Source organism: Barbus barbus, assembly GCF_936440315.1.
Source record: "Barbus barbus genome assembly, chromosome: 34".
Classification (NCBI taxonomy): Eukaryota; Metazoa; Chordata; class Actinopteri; order Cypriniformes; family Cyprinidae; genus Barbus; species Barbus barbus.
Window position 1 is genome coordinate 3,353,375 of NC_136762.1, and position 22,634 is coordinate 3,376,008.

The window sequence follows — 22,634 nt, forward strand, 5'->3', positions numbered from 1 at the left end:
AATCCGTATAAATATGGGTAGATGGAAACATAGCTACTGTAAGAAAAAAAAACAGTTGGATTACATTTTTACAAGAAAATATTATTTCAGTCTTTCTACTTCAAAATTTCACATTTAAACTCAATGTTACTATGAAATTTACTAAGAATTTTTTGGTGAAATTTGTTTCTATGCCAGTGCACTCATAATTTAAAGCTGAAGAGTTCATTTTCTGTTCCACTAACATCACTGAATGCAATTGCAATCCTTCTGCTTTTGGTCGCATCAGGTGATGCACAAGAGACATTTTTAGCTACTAATTTATTTGTTATTTTGAAGAATTGTCATGTAGCAAAGGTCTTTTCCTCAAAAGTGCTGTGCTGCAAACCTGCTTGATGAACACTTTCCCCCAGAGCTTTTGTTTCTCATTCTCGGATAGGATGAAGATCGAATCTCAGCAACTCTGGTTCACAGTCTCGCCCTGCATGAGACCTTTATTACAGCAGCCCAGATCATTAAGCAGCAGACCAGCACTGTGCTCCATCATTTCAGCCGTGTGTTTCCAAGCTCATTTATCAGAACTACACACACACACAAGTCATGTGAATGAGCATGTGACTGAACATGCAATGCAAGAACGGCAACAGTATGTTCAAAATATAGTATTGCACAGTGTATACTGTACATGCAATATGTAAACATAAAGGTCACATGACCTCATTACATCGATTCAACAAGTTACAGTTCTTAGCTTATTAGCTTTTGGCACAAAATGTCAAAAATCATTGTTAATATTGCTTTCTGGTTTATGCACGAAATATCATTCGAAATACACTGCAAAAAATTATTTTTCAAAGTTTTGAGAAAATCTACTTCAAATTTTCTAATTAAATTCAACGTGTTACCGTTTCTTTGTAATTGTCTATGAAACTTACTAGCAATTTCTGAGTGAAAATTGTTTCTACACCATTTTTGTCCTGGGTAGTAGAACAAATCTCTATGGAAATCTGTTTCCAGCATTAAATTTGAAAAAAATGCAAAAAGGTATGATTCTTATTCTTGTAATTCTGAGTTTATATCTCACATTTATGACTTTTTTCTCACAATCCTAAGAGACAAGTGAGATATAAACTCTTTTCTCTCACATTTCCAAGTTTACATCTTGTAATTCTGAGTTAACGTTTTGCAATTTTGCTTACTTGTTTCTAATTTTCTCTGAATTCTGCAGAAATCTTGCAATTCTGTTATTTTGTTTCTGCCATATAAAAAAGGTAAATGTGACTTTATCTCACAATTCTGACATCGCAATAGCTTTTTCAACTTTTCGTCTCAGAATTGCAAGTTTACATCTTAATTCTGAGTTCATGTCGCAATTCTGATATGAAGTCAGAATTCAATTTTGAGTCAAAATTGTAAGATTCAAACTCAGAATTGTGAGAAAAAAAGTTTCAAAATTCACTTTTAATTTTTTTATTCCGTGATGAGAGCAAGCTTCCACAAGCCTCTGTCTTTGGTTGTTCAGGTCACATATCGACAGATGCATACAGAATGTTATATACTAATGCATACTGCATACTATAGAAATCTTAGGAGTTGGGGTGAGATGCATGTGTGTTTTAACACTGTACTGGAGTGACAGCAGATGGCGAGCTTATGTAATTACGTGTGGGCGAGAGCAACCAACAGCAACGTGTTTGAATTCAAGACCCCCAGATCACGTCATTCAAACACACACACACACACACACACACAGAGCATGAAAATGTGTGGTGATTATACTAATTACATACGAGACCACTTTAGAAGCACACACACACACACACAGCTGTCAATCTGAAGTGCCCTCACACTCAAAGTTGCATTTGTCTTACAGGCTGCTTCTTGTTTCATCTGTGTAATTTGACTTGTACTATGCGCTCAACTGTAACAGCAGAAAGTCACTGACTGATAATAATGGCTTTGTTCAAATGCTTGCTACCACACTACTATTTCTGCAGTGCACATACACTGACAGAAAATACATTTAATTTTTAAATTGACAACTTTTTATCGCATATACTCTAAAATGTGCAAATTAGTACCTTAAACTTGTAATGTACTACTATGTATCTTTGGTAACTCTTTACTTGAAGGCTTTATATATAATGCATTATAAAACTATTTTTAATGCATTATGCCTTGTAATGCACATTATCAAGCATTGAACGATCTCATTTATAATACTAGCCACACTTAGATTATATCGATTAATTATTACACCATTGACAATATAATGCATTAAAACACATGACATGACAATCTAACATTTTAACTTTGGTTGCAGTAATTTATTACAATGCACATTACATATAAGTAAAGAGTTACTGAAACTTTTAGGGGTAAACAAGGTACAAATTTGTCCATTTGTGTGCACTGCCCCAATCTTTTTTAACCCTATACAGCAACTTGCTATGTATCTGCCAAACGCATGAATGTAAAAGTACTACATTTGCCAAAATGTGCAGTCTAGAATGAAGCACACTGCATTGGGAATCCCACAATGCAATGTATATAGCTTAAACTCCTATACCAATCAATGAAACATCTATCTTATTATTTGGTCCAAAGGTTAGGATGTTTGAAAATGCAAAATAATCTAAACAAGCAAGATAATGTCATATGACTCCTAAAAATAAAGGTTCTTTATTGGTATTGATGGTGAAGAACCTTCAACATCCATGAAATTTTCCATGGTTCTTTCTAGCAGAAAAAAAGTTCTTTAGATTAAGAAAATGGTTCTTTGAAGAACTGTTTACTGAAAGATTCTCTGGGGAAACAAAAATGGTTCTTTTATGGCGCCACTGTGAAAACTCCCTTTTGGAAGCTTTATTTCAGTGCACTATGCTAGTACTCTGCAATCTCTCCTTTTCATTTCCCACTTCACAAGCGTAACCGCGACAGGAAACTGCCCTGAAATCATCTTCTCATCAGTGATACAGCAATGATTGAAAACAATTCTGGCAGATGAAACCCTGGTGCTGCACCAGGACTCCAAATAAAACAGCTGTTTTAAAGTGGACGCACTCAAACTCTCACTTCCTTCTGTTTCTCGCTGTCTTCCTAACACACACACACACTGGCAGTGCTGTACATCTAAATAGCCCGAGTGACTAATTCCTGTGCATTTCAGTGTTCTGCGCTGTCTATTCTAGGCTGTTAGGATGGAGTGTGTGAATCATAGTCGTTGTGGTAATTGCTCCTCTTTGTCTTCCCCCACCCCGCTCTGTTCTGATTGGTTAATGAGGCTCGTTAAATTCACCAGCTTGTTCGTTCAGTAGAAGAGACAGCTGAGCTCAGAGGGGGAAGTCAGATGGCCTTTTCTGTCTTAAACAGCTCTAAATTTAATCAGCCAATAGCATTTAGGAAAAAAATAACGCAGGCAATGTTTGTTGGCTCCATATATTTAGTTGCATACTGCATCATTAGGTATTTAAACCACTAATGGGGCGAGGAAGTTTTCGTTCATACGGCAGTGGGGCACATTACTCTTCCCAAAGGTCAAAATGTGTGTTATGCTGCTTAAAGTCTTAATGATTTAGTGTGTGTGTGTGTTTGCAGAAGCTACATTCTTCAGCCTGGCAATTATATGTTCTTTTTTATCATACTGAAAATCTGTTGGGTTTTTCCACACTGTTTTTCAACCATCAGGTGTTGAAACTTGTATTTGAATGTTCCTGGAACTCTTCAAAGCACATGAATGTTTAATGAGGCAAGCATTGACTGGTTTGTGATTGGTTGTTGCTGGCTTCAGTAGAAACTGCAACATTAATAAGTTTAAATCGAATTGTGAGAATGAGAGTCTGAGACAACAAAGACAACAGAAAATCCAAATATCAAACAAAAAATAATAGAGCAATGAGGTAAACTATTTTAAAGTAAGGCAAGTAAAAGCTATACAATAAGAACAATAAATAATTTAGGAAAATAAAATAAAAATATATAAAATACAAAATTAAAATTTTAAACATTAAAAATGGTAACTATAGATTTGTGCAGGATATGTAAAGTGGGGCCGTGCAAATGTTTACAGTTGAAACTTAAATTGTACATTTCTGAACATTGTGCAAGATGTGCAACGAGGGGCCAGTGCAAATGCTTAGTCTGAGGTGTGTTTTCCACACCACTCCAGTCCAGTCCATCATCTTGTGAAGCAAAATAAACTTGTGTTAGTAATATATAAATCCATCACTAAAACGTATGACATTATTAACTTCAAACTGTTACTTCTAACTAAAATATGGATCCCCTATCCATAATATTGCTTTGACAGTGAAAAAGTGGTCTCATCTGAATCAGGAGAGAAATATGCACAGATCAAGCACCATTGACAAGCAAAAATAGTTCTAAACAAATATTTCAGTAGATTTTGATGTGAGGGGACAACAGGGGATTGACTTTTTCAGTGAAGGAAGCGTTATTATGGATTATGAACTCATATGTTGGCCAGAAGCAATGGTTTGAAGATAATCTTGATGGATTTGTTTCTTACAAACACACAGCGTTTCACTTCACATGACATTAACTGATGGACTGGAGTGGTGTGGATTATTGTGGATTATTGTGATGTTTTTATCAGCTGTTTGGACTCTCATTCTGACGGCACCCATTCACTGCAGAGGATCCATTGGTGAGCGAGTGATGCAATGCTACATCTTTCCTAATGTGCTCTGATGAAGAAACAAACTCATCTGCTGTACATCATGGATGACCTGAGGGTGAGGGCTATTGCTTAAAGGTGGGGTAAGCGATTTCTGGAAGCCAGTGTTGATATTTGAAATCACCAAAACAAACACGCCCCTACCCCAAAAGGGTCTCGCCCCTATTTTGATAGCTCCGCCCCACACATACGTAACCTACGCAACCCAGGCAACAATGCCTTCCGCTCCTTGAGTTCTCTCCAGCGCTGGAAAGCTGATCCAATATTTACACGGGTCCTACTTCTTGCCTTATCGTTCCGCAGATGTTTTCCTCTTTTGTTTTTTATCCGCCATCTCTATCTTTCTGTCGCTCGGCTCGGCTGTTCACTGAACGCTCTCTCCTCCACATCATGAGTAGACATGCCCCTTACTGCTGATTGGCTACAAGATTGTTTTGATACTCGGCCTCGGCCTCAAAAAATTACATACCCCACCTTTAAAGTGTAGTGAGAAACAACCTTATGAATATTGCAACTGAATGTCTTTTTAAAAGTGTAGTCATTTTAATAAACTTTATAATAAGCCAAAATGTTGTTTAACTTATGCATAAAATGGTGCCAGTAACCTAAAAGAGCAAAATGTTTAAACAAAGTACTGAAACTTTCATTTACAGTCCTCAAAACAGCTAACCTCAAATGTTAAATAAGTCGGAAGCGAAATGAGTCAATCCTCACAAGCACATACTTCTGTTGTTTTGCTGATAAAGCGGTTATAAAATCGGTGTGTGACTCAGGTCATGACTCTAAATTTTCACTTCACTAAAGATCCGTCTCCAAGGGATCACATGTTTCTAATGCAGTGATACTGTGGAGATACGTTTGTTGAAAACATTAAAATTTAAATTCAGCATAACAGCATTTGCAATGCACTGTAATGTGTTTCTGATTTAGACATGATTGTTGTTTTTGTAGCATATGTAAATCGTTCTTCTGATTGAGTGTCACTGTAAATAATGTGTGCATGACCAAATAATATGTGTTTGTCTGTTCGTGTGATGAATGGGTTTGTGATCAATGTATGTACTTATGTGATTGAGTTAATGCATGTTTGTCATAAGAGTTCATTATTGTGTGTGTGATAGAATCAAATGCGCCTGTTTGCATGATGAATGTGTTTTTGTCGGTGTGATAGTATTGCTTCTGCGCACTCACTGGCATGTCATGTGACTCGTGTCATATGATCTTTGCTGTATAAGTTCAGTAGCACGCGCCGCGGCTGGTCAACAGAGAGTTTCAGTGCAGCAGGTGCGCGGAAGGACACGCGTTTGTCCGGTCAGCTATCACTCCCGTTATCTATCACTGTGTGTCTGCTGTCGAGCCGTCGTAAGCATGCGTGCGCTCGCAGTCATTGTTTTGTTGGCGTTTATCGGCGGGTCTGCGGCTGACACTCCGGCCAACTGCACCTATGAGGACCTGCTGGGCACCTGGATCTTCAGCGTGTATGATGTGGGTCACGATCGAGCCATCAACTGCTCCAGCACAGGTCAGACCAGATCAGACCATCACGGCTATCTGAATCATTGCTGTCGTCTTCCACACGGAAGTTCAGTTTTACTTTCGGTTTTGTGCTGAGGTCTTCAGCTGAACATCTGTGCCTCTCCTTTTTTTTTTAATATAATCGACCTAATTATAGGTGTTATACTAAAATGATGCGTTAAGGATGGCACAAATACTAATACTCTTAATAACACTGGTACTGTGGTAGTACCATGATGGTACAATGATTAGCATAGTTAAGTAACACTTTATTTTAAGGTATCCTTGTTACATGTACTTACTATTTTAATAACAATAAAATATGCATAATTACATGCAAGTAACCCTAAACCAAATCCTAACCATATAGGCCGGGTTTCACAAATGGGGCTTATTTTAAACCAGGACTAAGCCTTAGTTAAATTAAGTCAAGTCACATTTATTTATATAGTGCTTTTAACAATACAGATTGTGTCAAAGCACTTAACAGTGTCAGTAATGTATAATAATAATAAGATTAAACATTTAAAGGCATTTCATTATTGAATTCAGAGATGTCATTGTCTAGCTCAGTTTAGTTTAAATAGTATCTGTGATATTATTGTTTATTTATTGTTTACTTATTGTTTTAAGCAACTTATACAAAAATGCATGGGAAGAAAACATTTTAGTTGTGCATCCTGACAGCGAATAATGACACTGACCTATTTTAAGAAATGTCAGAGCAAGATATTTTCAGACAGCTCAAACATACATTTTAGTCTAGGACTAGCTTAAGCCTCGTCTGTGAAACCAGGGGATAGTAAGTACATGTAGTTAATTAATATTACTCTCTATGATTACACCGTAACAAGGACACCTTAAAATAAAGTGTAGCCCATTGCTGTTATACTTGGTTTGCTGTTTACCATGTTACTGAATGATTATCATGTTCATATACCGTAGTATTTCCAAGTTACTCCAAGTCAAAAAACATGGTTGTAGTAGTCATAGCAGTATTTTGTTAGTGTCCGTCCATTAGAGCATATTTTCCTAATTAACAACATTATATCACTAATGCTATCTGAGAGTACAATATTAAACTTGATTGTTATTTTTGATAAATATTGTAGATATTGTTTCCTTTCCCCATTGTATATATTGGGTGTGTTTTAAAACCTAGTAAAATTCCCCCGAAATGTTGTCTATGAAGGCATCAAAGGTGCATCTGAACATTCAAAAGCACATGATAGGCAGCTTCGTTAGTATACTTTGATGTACATATGATGTACAGAATGCTATATACAGGCATCTCTTGAATTGCAGCCATTGTGTTTGCATATCTCCAAAGTTACTAAATTAAACTCTGTTGGCTTTTAAACAGGAAAGTCAGTGAAAACGGTGACCGTGGACCTGCAGAAGTTGTTTGTATCTATGGATGATCTCGGTCACACTGGGTTTTTCACTCTCATCTATAACCAGGGCTTTGAAGTGGTGATAAATGACTACAAATGGTTCGGGTTTTTCAAGGTAAGCATGATGAGACACTTTTAGTCTCTGTATCAGCACATGACTGATCAGATGACTGTGGTTTCATAACAGAAGGGAAATTCTGACATCAGCTCTTTTGTGTTTCGCTGTACTTTACTGTTCTGGTGTGTCTAGCTCAATAAATGTGGTATGATTTTGCACAAGCAGTCTTTTTTTTTTTTTTAAGTGACGGATTTGAGATCCTGTTATTTTAGTATTAATACTATTATAGTATTTAGTAGTATTTGGAATTAGTGTTTTTTTTTTTTTTTTTTGTAACTTTTTTGTCATTTTAGTACTTAAACTTATTACAGTTAGTTTCCAAGGCAGCTTTTTAAACAAGTGTTTTATTTCATCTGCTAAAAACACAAATTGAACATTTTAGTTAACAATAACACAGCGTTCAAAAAATAAGAAATCAACAAAATATGAAGACTTTTCCCTTCATATACATATTTATGAACAATTTTAGAGTTAGACTATTTGTAGTTTTGCATATCCCTAGTATTGAAAGGATCACATGATGTTGTTTGGGAAATCACATAAAATGCTGAAGTCATTTAAAAACAATCAATTCATAATAATAAATGCAGTTTAACAGTAACATTATTGCATTGAGTGTTTTTATTTATTTTTTTCTCCGTGTGTCTAGTATTCTCAGCAGGGTTCAGAGGTGACCAGTTACTGTGATCAGACGCTGCCTGGTTGGGTTCATGATGTTTTGGGGAATAACTGGGGCTGTTTCACTGGGAAGAAGGTGCAGCCCATCCCACCCCGAATCGACCACAATCACATGCTTGGAGTCGAACTGTAAGTGTGTCAGAAGTTTTTGTTTCTCTCTTGTGACTCTATTGTCCTTTAATTGCTCTCTATATCTTGATGGGATCTCATGTGAGTTCATCAACCTTGAGTGATTGATGCATTTATTGGGTTATATGATAACAAACATTTGGTTTTTAGGCTCGTGAAGTTGCCATACACAAACAACATGGGGTTTGTGGATCAAATAAACTCAGTTCAGAAGTCTTGGAAAGCGACAACATACAGTTTCCATGAGACCCTCACCATACAGGAGATGCTGAGAAGATCAGGAGGACATGCCTCTCGTATACCACGGTACGCTCATTTTAACTGGTGCACTTTTGTGAAAAATAAACAACTGATGCCTTAAAAATGGAGTTATTGGAGTTCATAAATGTCTGGTGCGATTTATTTAGAAGCATTTTACAGTAAAAGGATGATTTTTCTTCTGCAGAATATTGTGTACTGAATATTAAGAGCAACATTTCATTTGGAAGATAACTGGTCAGCTGTGATTTCATGTCGATTTCTCTCTCTCTCTCAGACGTGTCAGGCCTGTGACGGTTTCTGCAGACAGTAAGATGGCAGCCGGTCTTCCAGAACACTGGGACTGGAGAGACGTGAACGGACTCAATTATGTCAGCCCTGTCCGCAACCAAGGTGTGTGTTGAGCGAGAGAGAGAGAAAGAGGAAATGCTGCAATCAAACGTTGCTTCAGTCTGTGTCCTGTATTGCTCAGAGTTGAGCATGTGATTCATTTCAGAAACCTCTTGGTCTGCAGTTGAGTCGTGGGAATAGCTTCAATATGCTGCTATTGATTGATTGATTTTGTCACTCTAATCCAGGAAGTGTGCATTATTGAATGGTGTAGCGGTTCTTACTATCCATCTTTTTCTTCCCGTAAAATGGGCACGGCCATTTGTAAATTCTATGGGTTTAGCTTCCAGGCTCATCGCGTCCAGCTATTTTTAGCTGTACAAAACAGTTCGTTTTGCTGCTTGATTATTGAAAATTGGTCTCTTACCATATTTTAATGTATATTCTTAATTATGAACACACTGGTTGTTATTCGTCTCGTTATTTACCTATAGCCGCTAATAAACCGGAAGTCTCGCCCATATGCTTACTTCCACGTTGAAGAAAAAGGTGGATAGAACAGCTTGATAAATGGTCCTAGAAACGTACAACCTTTTTTATCTAGTCTGTGTTTGGCTATTGTTTGTTTACAGAAATTTCCCCAACAAACCTAATACAGTATTTTATTTATTTGTGTTTGTGTGTAATAATAATAATAATAATTGTGAAGTAAGGCTTCCGGAGAGGAGCCTATGGATATTTCATATTTAAACTTTTAATATTTACAATTTAAATTATACGAAAACCAGAGTGTTTTTTGTTTTGTTTTTTGCTATTGTATTAGCTGTTTGCTTTTATAGAATACAGTAATTATTGAATTGGCTTTTTATATTTTTAGTTTTAATTTTATTAATAGTTTTAGTAACTTATGCGCTTTTTTTTTATTAGTTGGGAGTTTTGTTTTTATTTTCATCTCAGCTTTAGTATTTACTGTAATTCAAAATTAAATGACAGTTTGTTGCCTTGACACTGAAATAAGTTAAAGTTTATGTAATATTTTCATTTTTAAAATTAATTCAGCTTTTTTAATTACTTTAAATTACTTTTTTTTTTAAATGAGTTAAAATATTAAAATCAAAAGAATGGACTGGTATTTTTTTTTATTATTTTTTTTATTTTAAATGAGTTAAAATATTAAAATCAAAAGAATGGACTGGTTTTTTTTTTTTTTTTTTTAAATGAGTTAAAATATTAAAATCAAAAGAATAGACTGGTATTTTTTTTTTTTTTTTTTTTTTAATGCCACTGATCCTTTTTGAGTTTGGTTTTGTCTTGTTGGGTCATTATTATCAGGACCCAGTGGTTATCATGAGCTAGTTAGCCTCCACTGGTACATGCAGTAACTACACAATCTTGTTTTAAAATAGCCTTGTATTCTAAAGATATTTATGGGAAATGGATATTTTTGGACTGAAGTGATCTGGTTTAAGATCTGTGGTCCCATGAGCAAGATAATCAGGGGTTGTCACTATTATTTGTTTATTTAAAGCCTTCTTGTTTATATGGTCAACAAGTCTGAGCATTTTGACCCTATAAAGCTTCTAATCACAATATGCTTTTTTGAATTTGTTGTTTTTCACTTAATCGTATTACTCTTGGGTTTACAATTTCATCTTTCCTAGTCAGTCTTTTAGTGTTGACGAGAAACACAGACTGATATTGTCTTGCTGGCTGCTTCTCGCTGAAATAAGTGCGAGATGATCGGCTCTTCAAGCGCTGGTCGACGTGTCTGGAGTGGCTCGTTCCTTTCAGAGCCTGATAGTGTCTCACTTTTGTTAAGAGCTCCTTCAGATGCTCGGGGTACATTAGAGGAGGAATGAGAGGATTAAAGGACAGTTCTGTAAGACAAGGAAAGGAGGTTGTAAATAATTTTTCATCTTGAAATGATTTCCTCTTTTCTTTCTTTCTTAAGCTCGATGTGGCAGCTGTTACTCTTTCTCCACTATGGGAATGCTTGAAGCTCGAGTCCGAATCCAGACGAACAACACGCAGCAGCCGGTGTTCAGTCCACAGCAAGTGGTGTCCTGCTCCCAGTATTCTCAAGGTAAAAGCACGTGTTGATGCACTGAGGCAGTGTTTAATGTGACCCGTATCTGTGGCCTGTCTGCATATTTGCAGTTTTAAATCCGTGATTGTTTGCTTTTCCAGTACCCTCAGGATTATGGTTACACAATCCGACGGAGATCAGAATGGGTTCTTTGCGTAAAATTTTTGACTTTGGGTTCCTTTATTTATTTTTTCTCCTTCCTGCAGGTTTTATAAGATTAAAAAGATTTATTTCTTTAGGGATGTGAAAATTGTATACTTTATTCATAATTTAAGATTGTTTTAATTATGTAAAAAAAAAATATATATATATTCTCATTTTAACTGCATTTTAAGTTAATTTTTCCTTTATAAAACCTAATGGGAGGATGAATTGGGAGAGAAATGAAAGTATGTTAAAGGGTTAGTTTTTTTTTTTGGCTATTGTTATCAATAATAAACCCTCGGTTTCACAGACAAGGCTTAAGCCTAGTCCCAGACTAAAATGTAATTCTGAGCTGTATGAATTGAAAGAAAATTGCACTGACTGATCTTAAAATATATCGGTGCATTTGTTTACCTAACAATTTACCTAAATGTCCTAATTGAACTATGGCCTAATCCTGGCTTAGTTTAAGCCTTGTCTGTGAAACCGGGCCATAATGTATTAGTAGTGGTAATAGTGAAATTTTATTATATAGTTATATTATTAAATTGTTGAAATTATAATAAAATAATTATAAAAATATTATAAATTATGTACAATTTTGTCATTCCCAGTGTTTTTTTTGTATCAAGATACTGTTACTATATATTTTTTGTTAATATTCTGAATTTTATTTGGACTTTTTTTCTGCTTTATTGTAAGTAATTTTAAGGGGGGGGCATTGTTTTGTTTTTAAATGTCTGTTGTTGTAGTTTTATTTCAATTTGTTATTTTATTTTTGTTAGTTTGGTTATTTTAGAAAATGAGAAGCATTGCCTTGGGAACTAGCTAGTTTTATTTTTTTTTCAGCTAACATTTTTTTTAAATGTTTTTTTGTCTTCTGTACAGGTTGTGATGGAGGTTTTCCATACCTGATTGGTAAATACATCCAGGACTTTGGCATTGTGGAGGAGGACTGTTTCCCGTACACCGGGGATGATTCTCCCTGCAAAGTACCTGAGAAATGCACAAGGTACTACGCCTCCGATTATCACTACGTGGGTGGGTTTTACGGCGGATGCAGCGAGGCGGCCATGATGCTGGAGCTGGTGAGGAATGGCCCCATGGGTGTGGCCCTGGAGGTGTACCCAGACTTCATGAACTACAAGGAGGGCATCTACCATCACACCGGCCTCCGTGACTCCGTCAATCCTTTTGAGCTGACTAATCATGCCGTGCTGTTGGTGGGGTATGGGAAGTGCCATAAGACCGGCGAGAAGTACTGGATCGTGAAGAACAGCTGGGGAGCCGGGTGGGGTGAGAATGGGTTTTTCAGGATCCGTCGAGGAACAGATGAATGCGCCATTGAGAGCATTGCTGTAGCCGCTACACCAATCGCCAAGCTTTAGTGTAGACAAATCAGTCAGTTAAAACGAGCATGGCCTGGAAAAGTATTTTGATAATGCCAATTCTGAAAAAGGGAAACCGGTGTTCGTTTTTTTATTTTTTTTTTACTTTGTTGCCAAATTGTAATCTTATAATTTGTTTGGTAAAGTGGTCTTTTCCCATGATGACCTCCAGCAGACAGGTTAAGTGATCTAAGAGGCCTTGTAAATTGATCTTTCAAGTCCCTTTAAGTAGCAAACAGTTTGAACGTGAATTACAAGTCTCTTTAGATTTGATTCGCTCTCATTTCCCAATTCCTCATACATTATGAAGCTTAAAACAAAGTTAATTTTGGCTTCAAGGTTCCCCTCTTTGGTTGTCATCTTGGACTTGTTCCATGTGAGTCGACATCATCTCTGTCTCCAGAGCTTTGACATTCTCTTGCTGACCTCTAGGGAATTGTATTCCTCTTCTGTGCCTTTTACTTTTATATTGTTTTTGGCAGCCCTTTAAAGAATAATGGTGAGGCCCCTTAGTTTCTGCCTCTTCAAAAAAACTCCTGATTCGGCCTGTCATGTTCCTGTCTTGGGTCACCCGCTCTTTCAATTGTTGCTGTCACCCAAATCAAACCCTGTCTAGAGTGTAGTTATGGTTTTAAAGTGATCTAAAAATCTTAATTTTCATTGGTCTTGTCTCTAGATTTTGCAGTGCCATGTTTTGTTGCAACTGACCTGTTGCCTCCATCGGTTCATAATCTTCTACTTTAACACCCAAAGTTATTCTGTCCTTTTTTGCTGTTTATGTGGATTTCCACAAGGACTGTGTATGACCGAAAACAGCATTTCATGTTTATTTTTTTTCCCTTTCTTGTTGGATCTGTGCTAATGAAAGTTGGGTGCCTTCAGGTGCTGCAATGTGCCTCAACTGCTTAATGTGTTTATAACAAAAGGGATTTTAGATTTTCATTGATCAATGTGAGCTCTGAATGTCACATTTGCACTCTGCCTTGTCCATTTTTACACCATTCTTTTAACTGGACAGTCACTTTGTATTTAGAGAATATCAAGTTGGCAATTGCTCTGAGGAAAATCAGTACTTGTGGTTTAATGGACAATCACTTGAGTCCTTTGCCAACAGTTAAGCTGCTCAGGACTATTTTAATGCAATGGTTTTATCACAATCTTAGCTTTTTGCCTTTTTTGTGCTCCTGTGTATGTGTCATGATTTTTAATAAAGTTGCTTTTAAGGTACTTTTGGGTGTACTTGACTTTTGTATAGCCTAAATGGAAAGAAATACATTGTCAAATTTGTATAAATTTATTCCATAAATGAGTTCATTTGAATTGGATTTCATATTAGTTCTGTCAGTTCAGAATTCAAGTGGGCTTTGGTAATTTGGGATGTTAACTATATGCCATGGTCTAAACACAGTACACACAGACTTGTGGACATGTATCATGGAACCATGATACTACGGTTTTCTTTAAAGCAGGGGTGTCCAAACTTGGTCCTGAAGGGCCAGTGTCCTGTAAAGTTTAGCTCCAACTTGCCTCAGCACACCTGTCTGGAAGTTTCTACTATGCCCAGTACAGGTGTGGCGAACGTCGGTCCTGCAGAGTTTTGCTTCAACCCTAATCAAACACCCCTGAACAAGCGAATCAAGGTCTGAAGGGTTACTAGGAAGCTACATGCAGGTGAGTTTTTATTTGGGTTGGAGCTGAACTCAGGACACTGGCCCTCCAGGACTGAGTTTGGACATCCCTGCTTTAAAGAAAACCGTAGTATCATGGTTCCACGATACATGTCCAAAAGTCTGTGTACCTGCTTAACCATGTTTTGGGGACGAATTTGTAACCAGATGTGAGATGTCCACATCTGAATGGGGGAAGAAAAAATAAAATCAATATATAACTAAACAATGCAGAAATTAACTCTGTATATAAAAAAAGTCTATGTAATGTCCCGATTTAGATAAACGTGTGGGTTGTTTTACTGATGACTGCTTTAGTACCAGGTTTAACAGGCAGCAAGTATGTTACCATGGTATATTTCTAGGATAGTCAGTGTAAACTTATTATAGGACCTACACTTAAGTCTTCACACTTTTTCGTAATTGGTGAAGAAATCTAGTTGAGGGCCTGATCCTCACACCTACCATGGTTACTACATTTCACAGCGGTGGTCTTTAGTAGCCTACATTTTGTTAGTGTTTAATCGAACTGTAGTTTTTGATCTTTTCGACATCTGTACGTACCGTGGTGATGTAGTTTCAGCAGGCCCCTCCGTCTCTGGTCTCATGCTCGACTGAGGAGTCACAAGTTGCGCTTTTCTCTCCGCGGGGCGTTTCTGTTTCCTCCCTCAGAGTCTGACTGCGGATCGGCTCCATCTCACACAGCCATGCAGAACCATCACCTGAAGGAACACTTGTTTAAAATCCTGGTGATCGGGGATCTAGGTGTGGGGAAAACCAGCATCATCAAGCGCTACGTGCACCAGAACTTCTCCCCGAACTACCGCGCGACGATCGGCGTGGATTTCGCTCTCAAAGTCCTCAGCCTCGACCAGGAGACCGTCAGACTACAGCTCTGGGACATCGCCGGTAAATTTTATTATTTTTTTAAATAAACTCTTTTTTTCTGTGCCTAAGGTTTATTTAAAGTTACTAAATGAATAAATAATAGTAAAAAAAAAAATTATAAATGCATTAATTTGTACAGTTATATGTAGCCTATACATTCTTAGACATTATGCTTAGTAGGCCTATTTTTTACGTCATTTTTCCTTACTCTTAATTTATCACAAAGTTGTGAATAACTTGCATAATGATAGATTTTCAATTTGAAATTTATGATATGAAAATTAAGATATGAAATTTGCAATTTCATATAGCCTATAACATTTTATATATAGTTTATTAAAGGCTTTATATAACTTTCTAATGTTACGTGGATCAAATATGTCGTAATCTAATTACGAATCTCTCTTGAATAACGTTCCTCACGCGCGCGCGCTCTGCGCGGTCATGTGTTCGTCGCTCATGTGAGGGAGATTTCCACCTAAAAAAAACTGAAGGAAAACAGGAACGTCGTTGTAAATAGGAGATGAAATGAGCAGGGATATCAGAGAGGAGCGTGATTTGTCTTTGTTTAGTCGTTCCCAAGAGAAAAGAAACAAATCAACTCGATTATAGAGGTATTTAAGCACTTTAACGTTTACATGACTGAATGCCTTTCCATTTAAAATCAAAAAGCCTTTTATTGTAAAGAAAACATGACATCTTTTGTTGTAACTGGCAACTATTTATCTCTCAGCTGTTTGACTCATTTATTCTAAAGGACGTCTCATGTTGCTGCACTACCCAGCTAACAAAAATATGTTATTGGACCGTTTTAATAACATTCCCATTAAGTTATGTGGAAATTATTTCTGGATGTTCTCTAAAAGTTCAAAAGGTCCACTTTTTTTAAAAAAAAATTCTTGTTTATGCAAACATTAAGAGAACGTTCCATTTTAGAATTTTGCAAACATCATGAAATGTTACTTTTCAATATTCTCTGAACATTCTGAAGCAAGCAGCAACATTTCAAACAGCTACAATGTTTCAGAAAGAAAAGAAAAAGCATTCCATGAACTATGTACAAATAATGGTTGTGTGCCAACATGTTTAGAATGCTACTAAAGACCACAAAAGTTCTTGAAAAATGTTTATTCATAACTTTGAGAGAACATTGGCAGAAAGTTCTGAGAACATTCTCAGTTGGGTCGTTTCCATTGCTCTCTTCAGTTTCTCAGGCTTCACTCCGCTGCTCCAGTAACTTCTGACACTAATCCTGAGCACTGAGCTTTAAGTTTAACGGCGTGAGGCTGGAGCTCTGAGGAGTTGATCAATATGAGCTGTTGGAATGTGCTTTCCCTCATTAATGATATCCAGTCTTTAGTTCGGACCCTTGGGAATGTGTACAAGATTCTCAAAGTACGATCACGTGGATCAGAGAAAAGAAAAAGCATAAAGACTGTAATTCTCTCGTATTCACCCAAGGCTTCAGCTGAAAATAAACCACTCGTTGTCTTTGTGTTCTGCTATGATCACCATGAAGTCACGGTGAAATGTATGTATGTTCATGATCTATATAGCTGGTATTTACAGAAGACTCTTGTGACTCAATCTCTTCCGCAGGCCAGGAGCGTTTCGGGAACATGACGCGGGTGTATTATCGAGAGGCCATGGGAGCATTCATCGTTTTTGACGTCACCCGTCCATCGACGTTCGAGGCGGTGACAAAGTGGAAGGAGGATCTTGATGCCAAGTTGAGTTTATCCAACGGCAAACACGTGGCGGCTGTGTTGCTCGCCAACAAGTGCGATCAGGGCAGAGATGTTCTCACTAACAATGGCATCAAAATGGAGCAGTTCTGCCAGGAGAACGGCTTCGTGGGATGGTTTGAAACTTCAGCCAAGGTATGTCATGAATCATCATTTAAAAACTGTTTTCATATCACCAGCAGAGTCTTCAGATATTCAATGTGATGTGCACAGAGGTTAAAAGGTCAAGGGAAAGGTCATGGTAGATGATCTAGTCTCCATTCTGTTGGTTTGTGGTTTAATTGGTTGAAAGAATCATTTACACTTGACACACAATCATTCATGTAAGCTTGTTTCAGTCATGTGATTAAAAAACAACGTAAATGCAGCTTTTTATCTCTCAATACTGAGTTTGTCTCTCATAATTCAGACTTTTTTCCTCACAATTCAGATTTTTTTTTTAATTAAGAGACGTTAAACTTACAATTACGAGGAAAAAATCCTGATTTCAGAAATAAAAAGTTTCAATTACCTTTTTTATTTTTTATTCCATTGCAGATTTTTTTTTTTTTAAATTGTGAGCTATAAACTTGCAATTTTGAGAATAAAAAGGCAGAATTGCAAGATAAACTCTGAATTGAGTGATATAAACTCAAAATGTTTACAAGATGGTAACTCTCAATTTTAATTTTTATTTTAAGTCAGAATTGTGAGAGAAAAAGTTGCAATTACCTTTTTTAATTTTTTAGTCCATGGCAGAAACAAGCTTTGTGTCGGTTCAATTTCTGCGTACCAAGGCTGCAGTTATTTGATCAAAAATACAGTAAAAACAGTAATAATGTGAAATATTATTGCAGTTTAAAATAATGGTTTTCTATTTGTATTTATTTTTAAAATGCTTTGGTCAAAGCTGTATTTTCAGCATCATTACTCCAGTCTTCAGTGTCACATGATCCTTCAGAAATCATTCTAATATACTGATTTGCTGCTTAAGAAACATTTCTGATTATTATCAATGTTGAAAACAGATGTGCTGCTTCATATTTTTGTGGAAACCATCATGCATTTTATTTTTCAGGATTTTTGATAAATAGCAAGTTCAAAAGAACAGCATTCATTTGAAAGAGAAATCTTTTGTAACATAACTGTCACTTTTGATCAAATTAATTTGTCCTCGCTGAATAAACTCTGACTGACCCCAACCTTTCAAAGAGTAGTGCATGCAAAGTGAATGAGCTGTTAGACTTCTCCTTTTGTGCTCCAAGGAAGAAAATGATAACAGAATTCTATTTTTTTTGGATGAGCTATTTTATTGAAAGACAGTAAATGCTGTCTGACCTTCTCGTCTGTTTTATAGACGTTATTTGTAGTGAATCAGGTGTGTTTGTGTGAAGATCATAAGAGCTGACAAAACCGCTCACGCACTTTCTGCTGACTCACAGTCCTTCGGCTACAGTACATCATGAATATTCACGAGCTAATTAATGCAGTCACAGCCAGAGATGAGGTGTGTGATCACTCTCTCTCTCTCTATCTCCAGGAGAATATTAATATAGATGAGGCTGCACACTGTCTAGTGAAGCACATTATAGCTAATGAGAATGATCTGCTGCAGTCAGAGGTTGCAGACACCATCTCGCCGCAGCAGGAGTCCAGCCGCAGAGGAACCTGCTCCGTGTGCTTCAGGTCCTGAAGAAGATCTCCAGAGGGTCTCAGAGGAGCGCTTCTTCATTCAACCTCATCCTGGCTCTTTCAAGTCTATCCATCATGTCTCTTCTCTTCTCATCTCATTCACATCTCCTGTCGTCTCTGTTTATCCGTGTCAGCGCTGGAGAGGCGTCCCTGTCGCGGTGTCATGGTAACAAGACTTATTGAACACTCTGCAGAGCAGAAAATGTTTTAAGAGAAAGAGACAGTGGTGAGAAATCCATCTGCAGAACTTCACAAGAACTTCAGGTTCCTGCAGAATCAAAACCCCAAAAGGCCAATGCTGTATTTAACCATCCATTCTTTATCTTATCATTTTACTGACCTGCTTTGCTGTTAATTCATCTTTTTACCGACTAACAGAAATGGGCTGAATAAGTAAAACCAACAAATTAAAAACTTTTTATTTTTGCCCACTGAGCAGAGAGAAACTCAATATTTTTCATGGTTTTTTTTGTTTGTTTTTTTTTCCTTTTAAGTCAAGATGTTCATGAATTATGTATGCAGGTGTTTCTAAAATAGTGTTTCCTATGCAATGATGTTAGCCAATCATAACGGTGGCTGATTCATGATTCATAAAAACAGCCTGTTTTTCAGAGAAAGGTTCAGAATGAGGGTTTAAAAGAATCATTTTTCCACATATTTATTCAATTAAAATAATAATAATAATGATGCTAAAAATCATGTCATGACCCCTTTAAGAAAGAAGTCCCGAAGAATGTTCCTAAATGCAGTTCTTCAAAAGACATTCTCAGAAATGTAGTTCTTAAGAAGAAAATTAAAAATTTTATAAAAATGACAAGTTATCTTAATTTCACAATGATTTTTACGAAAATTATTTTCATGAATTCAAATTCAAAGTTTTGTCTTTAAAACAGTCAACAGAAAAGAAAGATTCTAAAAATGTTTTTATTTAATATTCAAATTCAAAATTCAAAATTCAAATAATTTAAAAAATAGCGGTTAAGAAGAATTTCATTCTTTAGAATGCTTCGTTTATTGTTTGATAAAAACTATAAGAGAAACATTTATCACAAAAATTCATACAATTAGAAAATCTAAAATGTAAATAGTGTACTTTTGTTTAGGCGTGTTAAATCTTAATGACTTTTCACATTTTCGTGATCCAGTTGAAGATACAGAGAGAAAAATATTTATGTATTTGAATTGTATATACATTTACAGAGTTTTAACAAACTTAATGTAAGTCATAAATCAATTGGACAGAGTTCTGTAATAGTACTAATAAACTGTATGTGTTAAAAACACAATAACCAGGTTTATATATTTATACATTTTTAACCAGGTTCATACTTAGAATCAGCCTGTATTATCTCAATAAATGCATTTTGAAAATAGGATTAAAATCAAATAAATGGAAATAGTTCATTATAAACTATGCTATTATTTATTGAGTGCAGAAATCTTGACAAATATGCATCGCATTAAAGGAATAGTTCACCCAAAAATTATTAATTACTCACCCTCATGTCAATCCAAACCCGTTGACCTTCGTTCATCCTCAGAACACAAATGAAGATATTTTTGATGAAATCCAAGATCTCTCTGGCCGTTTTCAGTTTTGGGTGAACTAGCCATTTAACTTTATTAGTTTATGTTGAACTGGTAATAATACAAATGGTGGAGATTTTATATGCAATTCAAGTACATAAATGTAAAATTTAGGCCTAAATGTTTCTTTTGGTGTAAGTTGATTCTTCTGAAAAGCGTTGGCACAATGAAAGGTGCTTGGTGTGCTTGCAGATAGTAACACTACATATGTTTACATCACTATTCATTGATTTTCTTGCCATAATTTTGGACTGCGTCGCTGAGGTACAGAAGATCTCTCTCTCTGTGTGTGTGTGTGTGTGTGTGTGTGTGTGTGTGTGTGTGTGTTCGTTCGTTCGTTCGTGTTCGGTCAGATTTCCTAATGAAATAAATTGGTTGTGAGATATTCCAGGTCAGCTCAGCTCTGACCCGACACACAGGGAGGATAATTCATTTGATATGCAAACTAGAGCATGACCAGCAGGTCAAAGAGTCATTTTCTGATGTGGTGGGCTGACATGATACACATGCTTCTGCTTCTGGATCTTGTGAACGTTTTATTGCCCTTGATTAATGATGATTATGATTTGGTTATGTTTGTAAAATGCCTCTTTTATTTAGTTCTCTCCCCCTTCTCAGAAAACTTTATTACTACTGTCTTTCATACTTAAATTTACATGCATTACAAATACACTTAAAATAGGTCTAAATTTAAGATGCACATATTTGAAATGCATATAAAATATCTATTTATTTGGATTACACTGTTTTAACAAACAAACCAGTAAACTTAATGTGGTGCATATTTGTCAGTCATAAAAAATCATGACAGTATATTATTAATTATATTTGATTTTATTTAAATAATCATATTTTCAAAATGCATTTATGCAAGTTCATTGTGAAAACATGAACATGGTTAAAATATGGCTAGCTGTGGAATAAGTCATAAAGTATATGAAATTGAAACAAATTAGATTTATTGATGATACATGTATAAAGCCTGATATTAAAACACAATTACAAGTTTATTAGTATACTATTACACAAATATAACAAATTTACATGTACTGTATGCATGACTGAAAAATATGCATCACGTTAAGTTTGTTAAAACTGTTTAATCCAAATGGATTTTATTTGTATGCAATTCATGTACATAAACCTTAAATTTAAGCTTTATATTTTTGACTCATGTACTTTGCTGGTGATGATTGTAAAGCATGTACCTTTGAGTATGAAGACAGTACAAATTGTAAAAAATGATTTAATTGATAACTTCAAATTTAGCATTTGAATAACTTCTCTAGATTGTTGAGATACACAAATATCAAACATGCCAATTAAGACAACTTCATATTTCAAGGCAGTATAACTAACTTTTCAAGCTAAATAAAAATAAATAATAAAATTGACACAAACTTACATCTTGATACTTAAGATAATTTTATATACGGTTTATTTTTGCATGAAATTATGATTTATCTCAAATGCATACTTCATAGTTCATTGCTGTTAAATAGTACACAATCCAGGCAGCTTTTTGCATGTGATTTTCAGCACACTATAGTTTGGGATGCATTAATCCTCATCTTGTGTTGGATATATGGCATATGAATTGCCATTCAGCTCAGGTCTCCATGTTTGTCTCATTTTCTATTCCTCATCTTGTATCTTGTTCAATAGCAGGTTGAATTTCTCAGAATTGAAAGTAGCAGATTCATTTTCGGTCTCAATTACTGAGAGATGTTTTAGTCCATCGGTCATATTACAGTCCTTCCCTCATCAACTCTCTCTCTCTCTCTCTCTCTGGGATGTTTTAAATGAGGAGGTGAACTGAATTCTGGGAATGGTTGACATCGTCCTAGACCTGCTCAGGTCTGACAGGCCGTCACAGTCTGCAGGAGAATAAGGTCTTCCTGTCACCGAGGAACACTTTTCTTCTCTTAAAGGTTTTGCCCTCTTTTCATTGTCTTTTTTCCTTTTCTCTTCTGTAATTAGCTGAAAGTTTGCAGCAGTCCATTAAAAAAAAGAAACTGGCATAATAATACATATATTATATTATACTGAGCACACTGTAACAAATAAAATATCCAACAACGCAATGTCCAATTTCACTTACTATAACAGACTTTTTTTGACATTTTCTTCACTCAATGATAATAAAAAATACACAATTAAAAATGTAAACATTTATTTTAAGGTAAACAGTGCTTAATTGTGTTGAATGTGCACTTGTAGAGTACTTACAATCTTAAATGTATATTTTAATATTGTTTAAATATACTTTTAATAATTCTTAAGTAAATATTAATATTACATTCTAATTTTGTGCTTGTTGATAATAAAATATTAAAATAAAAGACTACTTAAGTGCACACT

The 22,634-nt window shown here is 35.8% G+C and overlaps 2 protein-coding genes across 3 annotated transcripts; both read left to right on the forward strand.

Moving 5' to 3' along the window:
- The first annotated feature begins 5,885 nt into the window (after window positions 1–5,885).
- LOC306854524 (dipeptidyl peptidase 1-like) lies at window positions 5,886–13,942 on the forward strand. The gene is made up of 7 exons (XM_079392643.1): window positions 5,886–6,197; window positions 7,554–7,699; window positions 8,352–8,509; window positions 8,660–8,815; window positions 9,045–9,160; window positions 11,049–11,180; window positions 12,216–13,942. The coding sequence occupies exons 1-7, from the start codon at window positions 6,044–6,046 to the stop codon at window positions 12,713–12,715; spliced, it is 1,362 nt and encodes a 453-aa protein (XP_079248769.1). The 5' UTR covers window positions 5,886–6,043; the 3' UTR covers window positions 12,716–13,942.
- Window positions 13,943–15,061: 1,119 nt separating this feature from the next.
- On the forward strand, window positions 15,062–19,229 carry LOC306854310 (ras-related protein Rab-38-like). 2 transcript variants are annotated; one of them, XM_079392205.1, is made up of 3 exons: window positions 15,062–15,291; window positions 16,870–17,150; window positions 18,535–19,229. In XM_079392205.1, the coding sequence occupies exons 1-3, from the start codon at window positions 15,090–15,092 to the stop codon at window positions 18,685–18,687; spliced, it is 636 nt and encodes a 211-aa protein (XP_079248331.1). In that variant the 5' UTR covers window positions 15,062–15,089; the 3' UTR covers window positions 18,688–19,229. The 2 variants fall into 2 exon arrangements, with proteins under 2 accessions (XP_079248331.1, XP_079248332.1); XM_079392206.1 differs by having other exon boundaries at window positions 15,088–15,291; window positions 18,610–19,229.
- Window positions 19,230–22,634: the final 3,405 nt, after the last annotated feature.

Bases quoted from the DNA above. Each gene is read 5' to 3' on its own strand.
- LOC306854310 (XM_079392205.1), top strand. From the start codon at position 15,090: ATGCAGAACCATCACCTGAAGGAACACTTGTTTAAAATCCTGGTGATC. The intron at 15,292-16,869 runs GTAAATTTTATT...TCTCTTCCGCAG, and splicing joins ACAGCTCTGGGACATCGCCG to GCCAGGAGCGTTTCGGGAAC. The intron at 17,151-18,534 runs GTATGTCATGAA...CTCTATCTCCAG, and splicing joins GGTTTGAAACTTCAGCCAAG to GAGAATATTAATATAGATGA.
- LOC306854524 (XM_079392643.1), top strand. From the start codon at position 6,044: ATGCGTGCGCTCGCAGTCATTGTTTTGTTGGCGTTTATCGGCGGGTCT. The intron at 6,198-7,553 runs GTCAGACCAGAT...GCTTTTAAACAG, and splicing joins CATCAACTGCTCCAGCACAG to GAAAGTCAGTGAAAACGGTG. The intron at 11,181-12,215 runs GTAAAAGCACGT...TCTTCTGTACAG, and splicing joins CTGCTCCCAGTATTCTCAAG to GTTGTGATGGAGGTTTTCCA.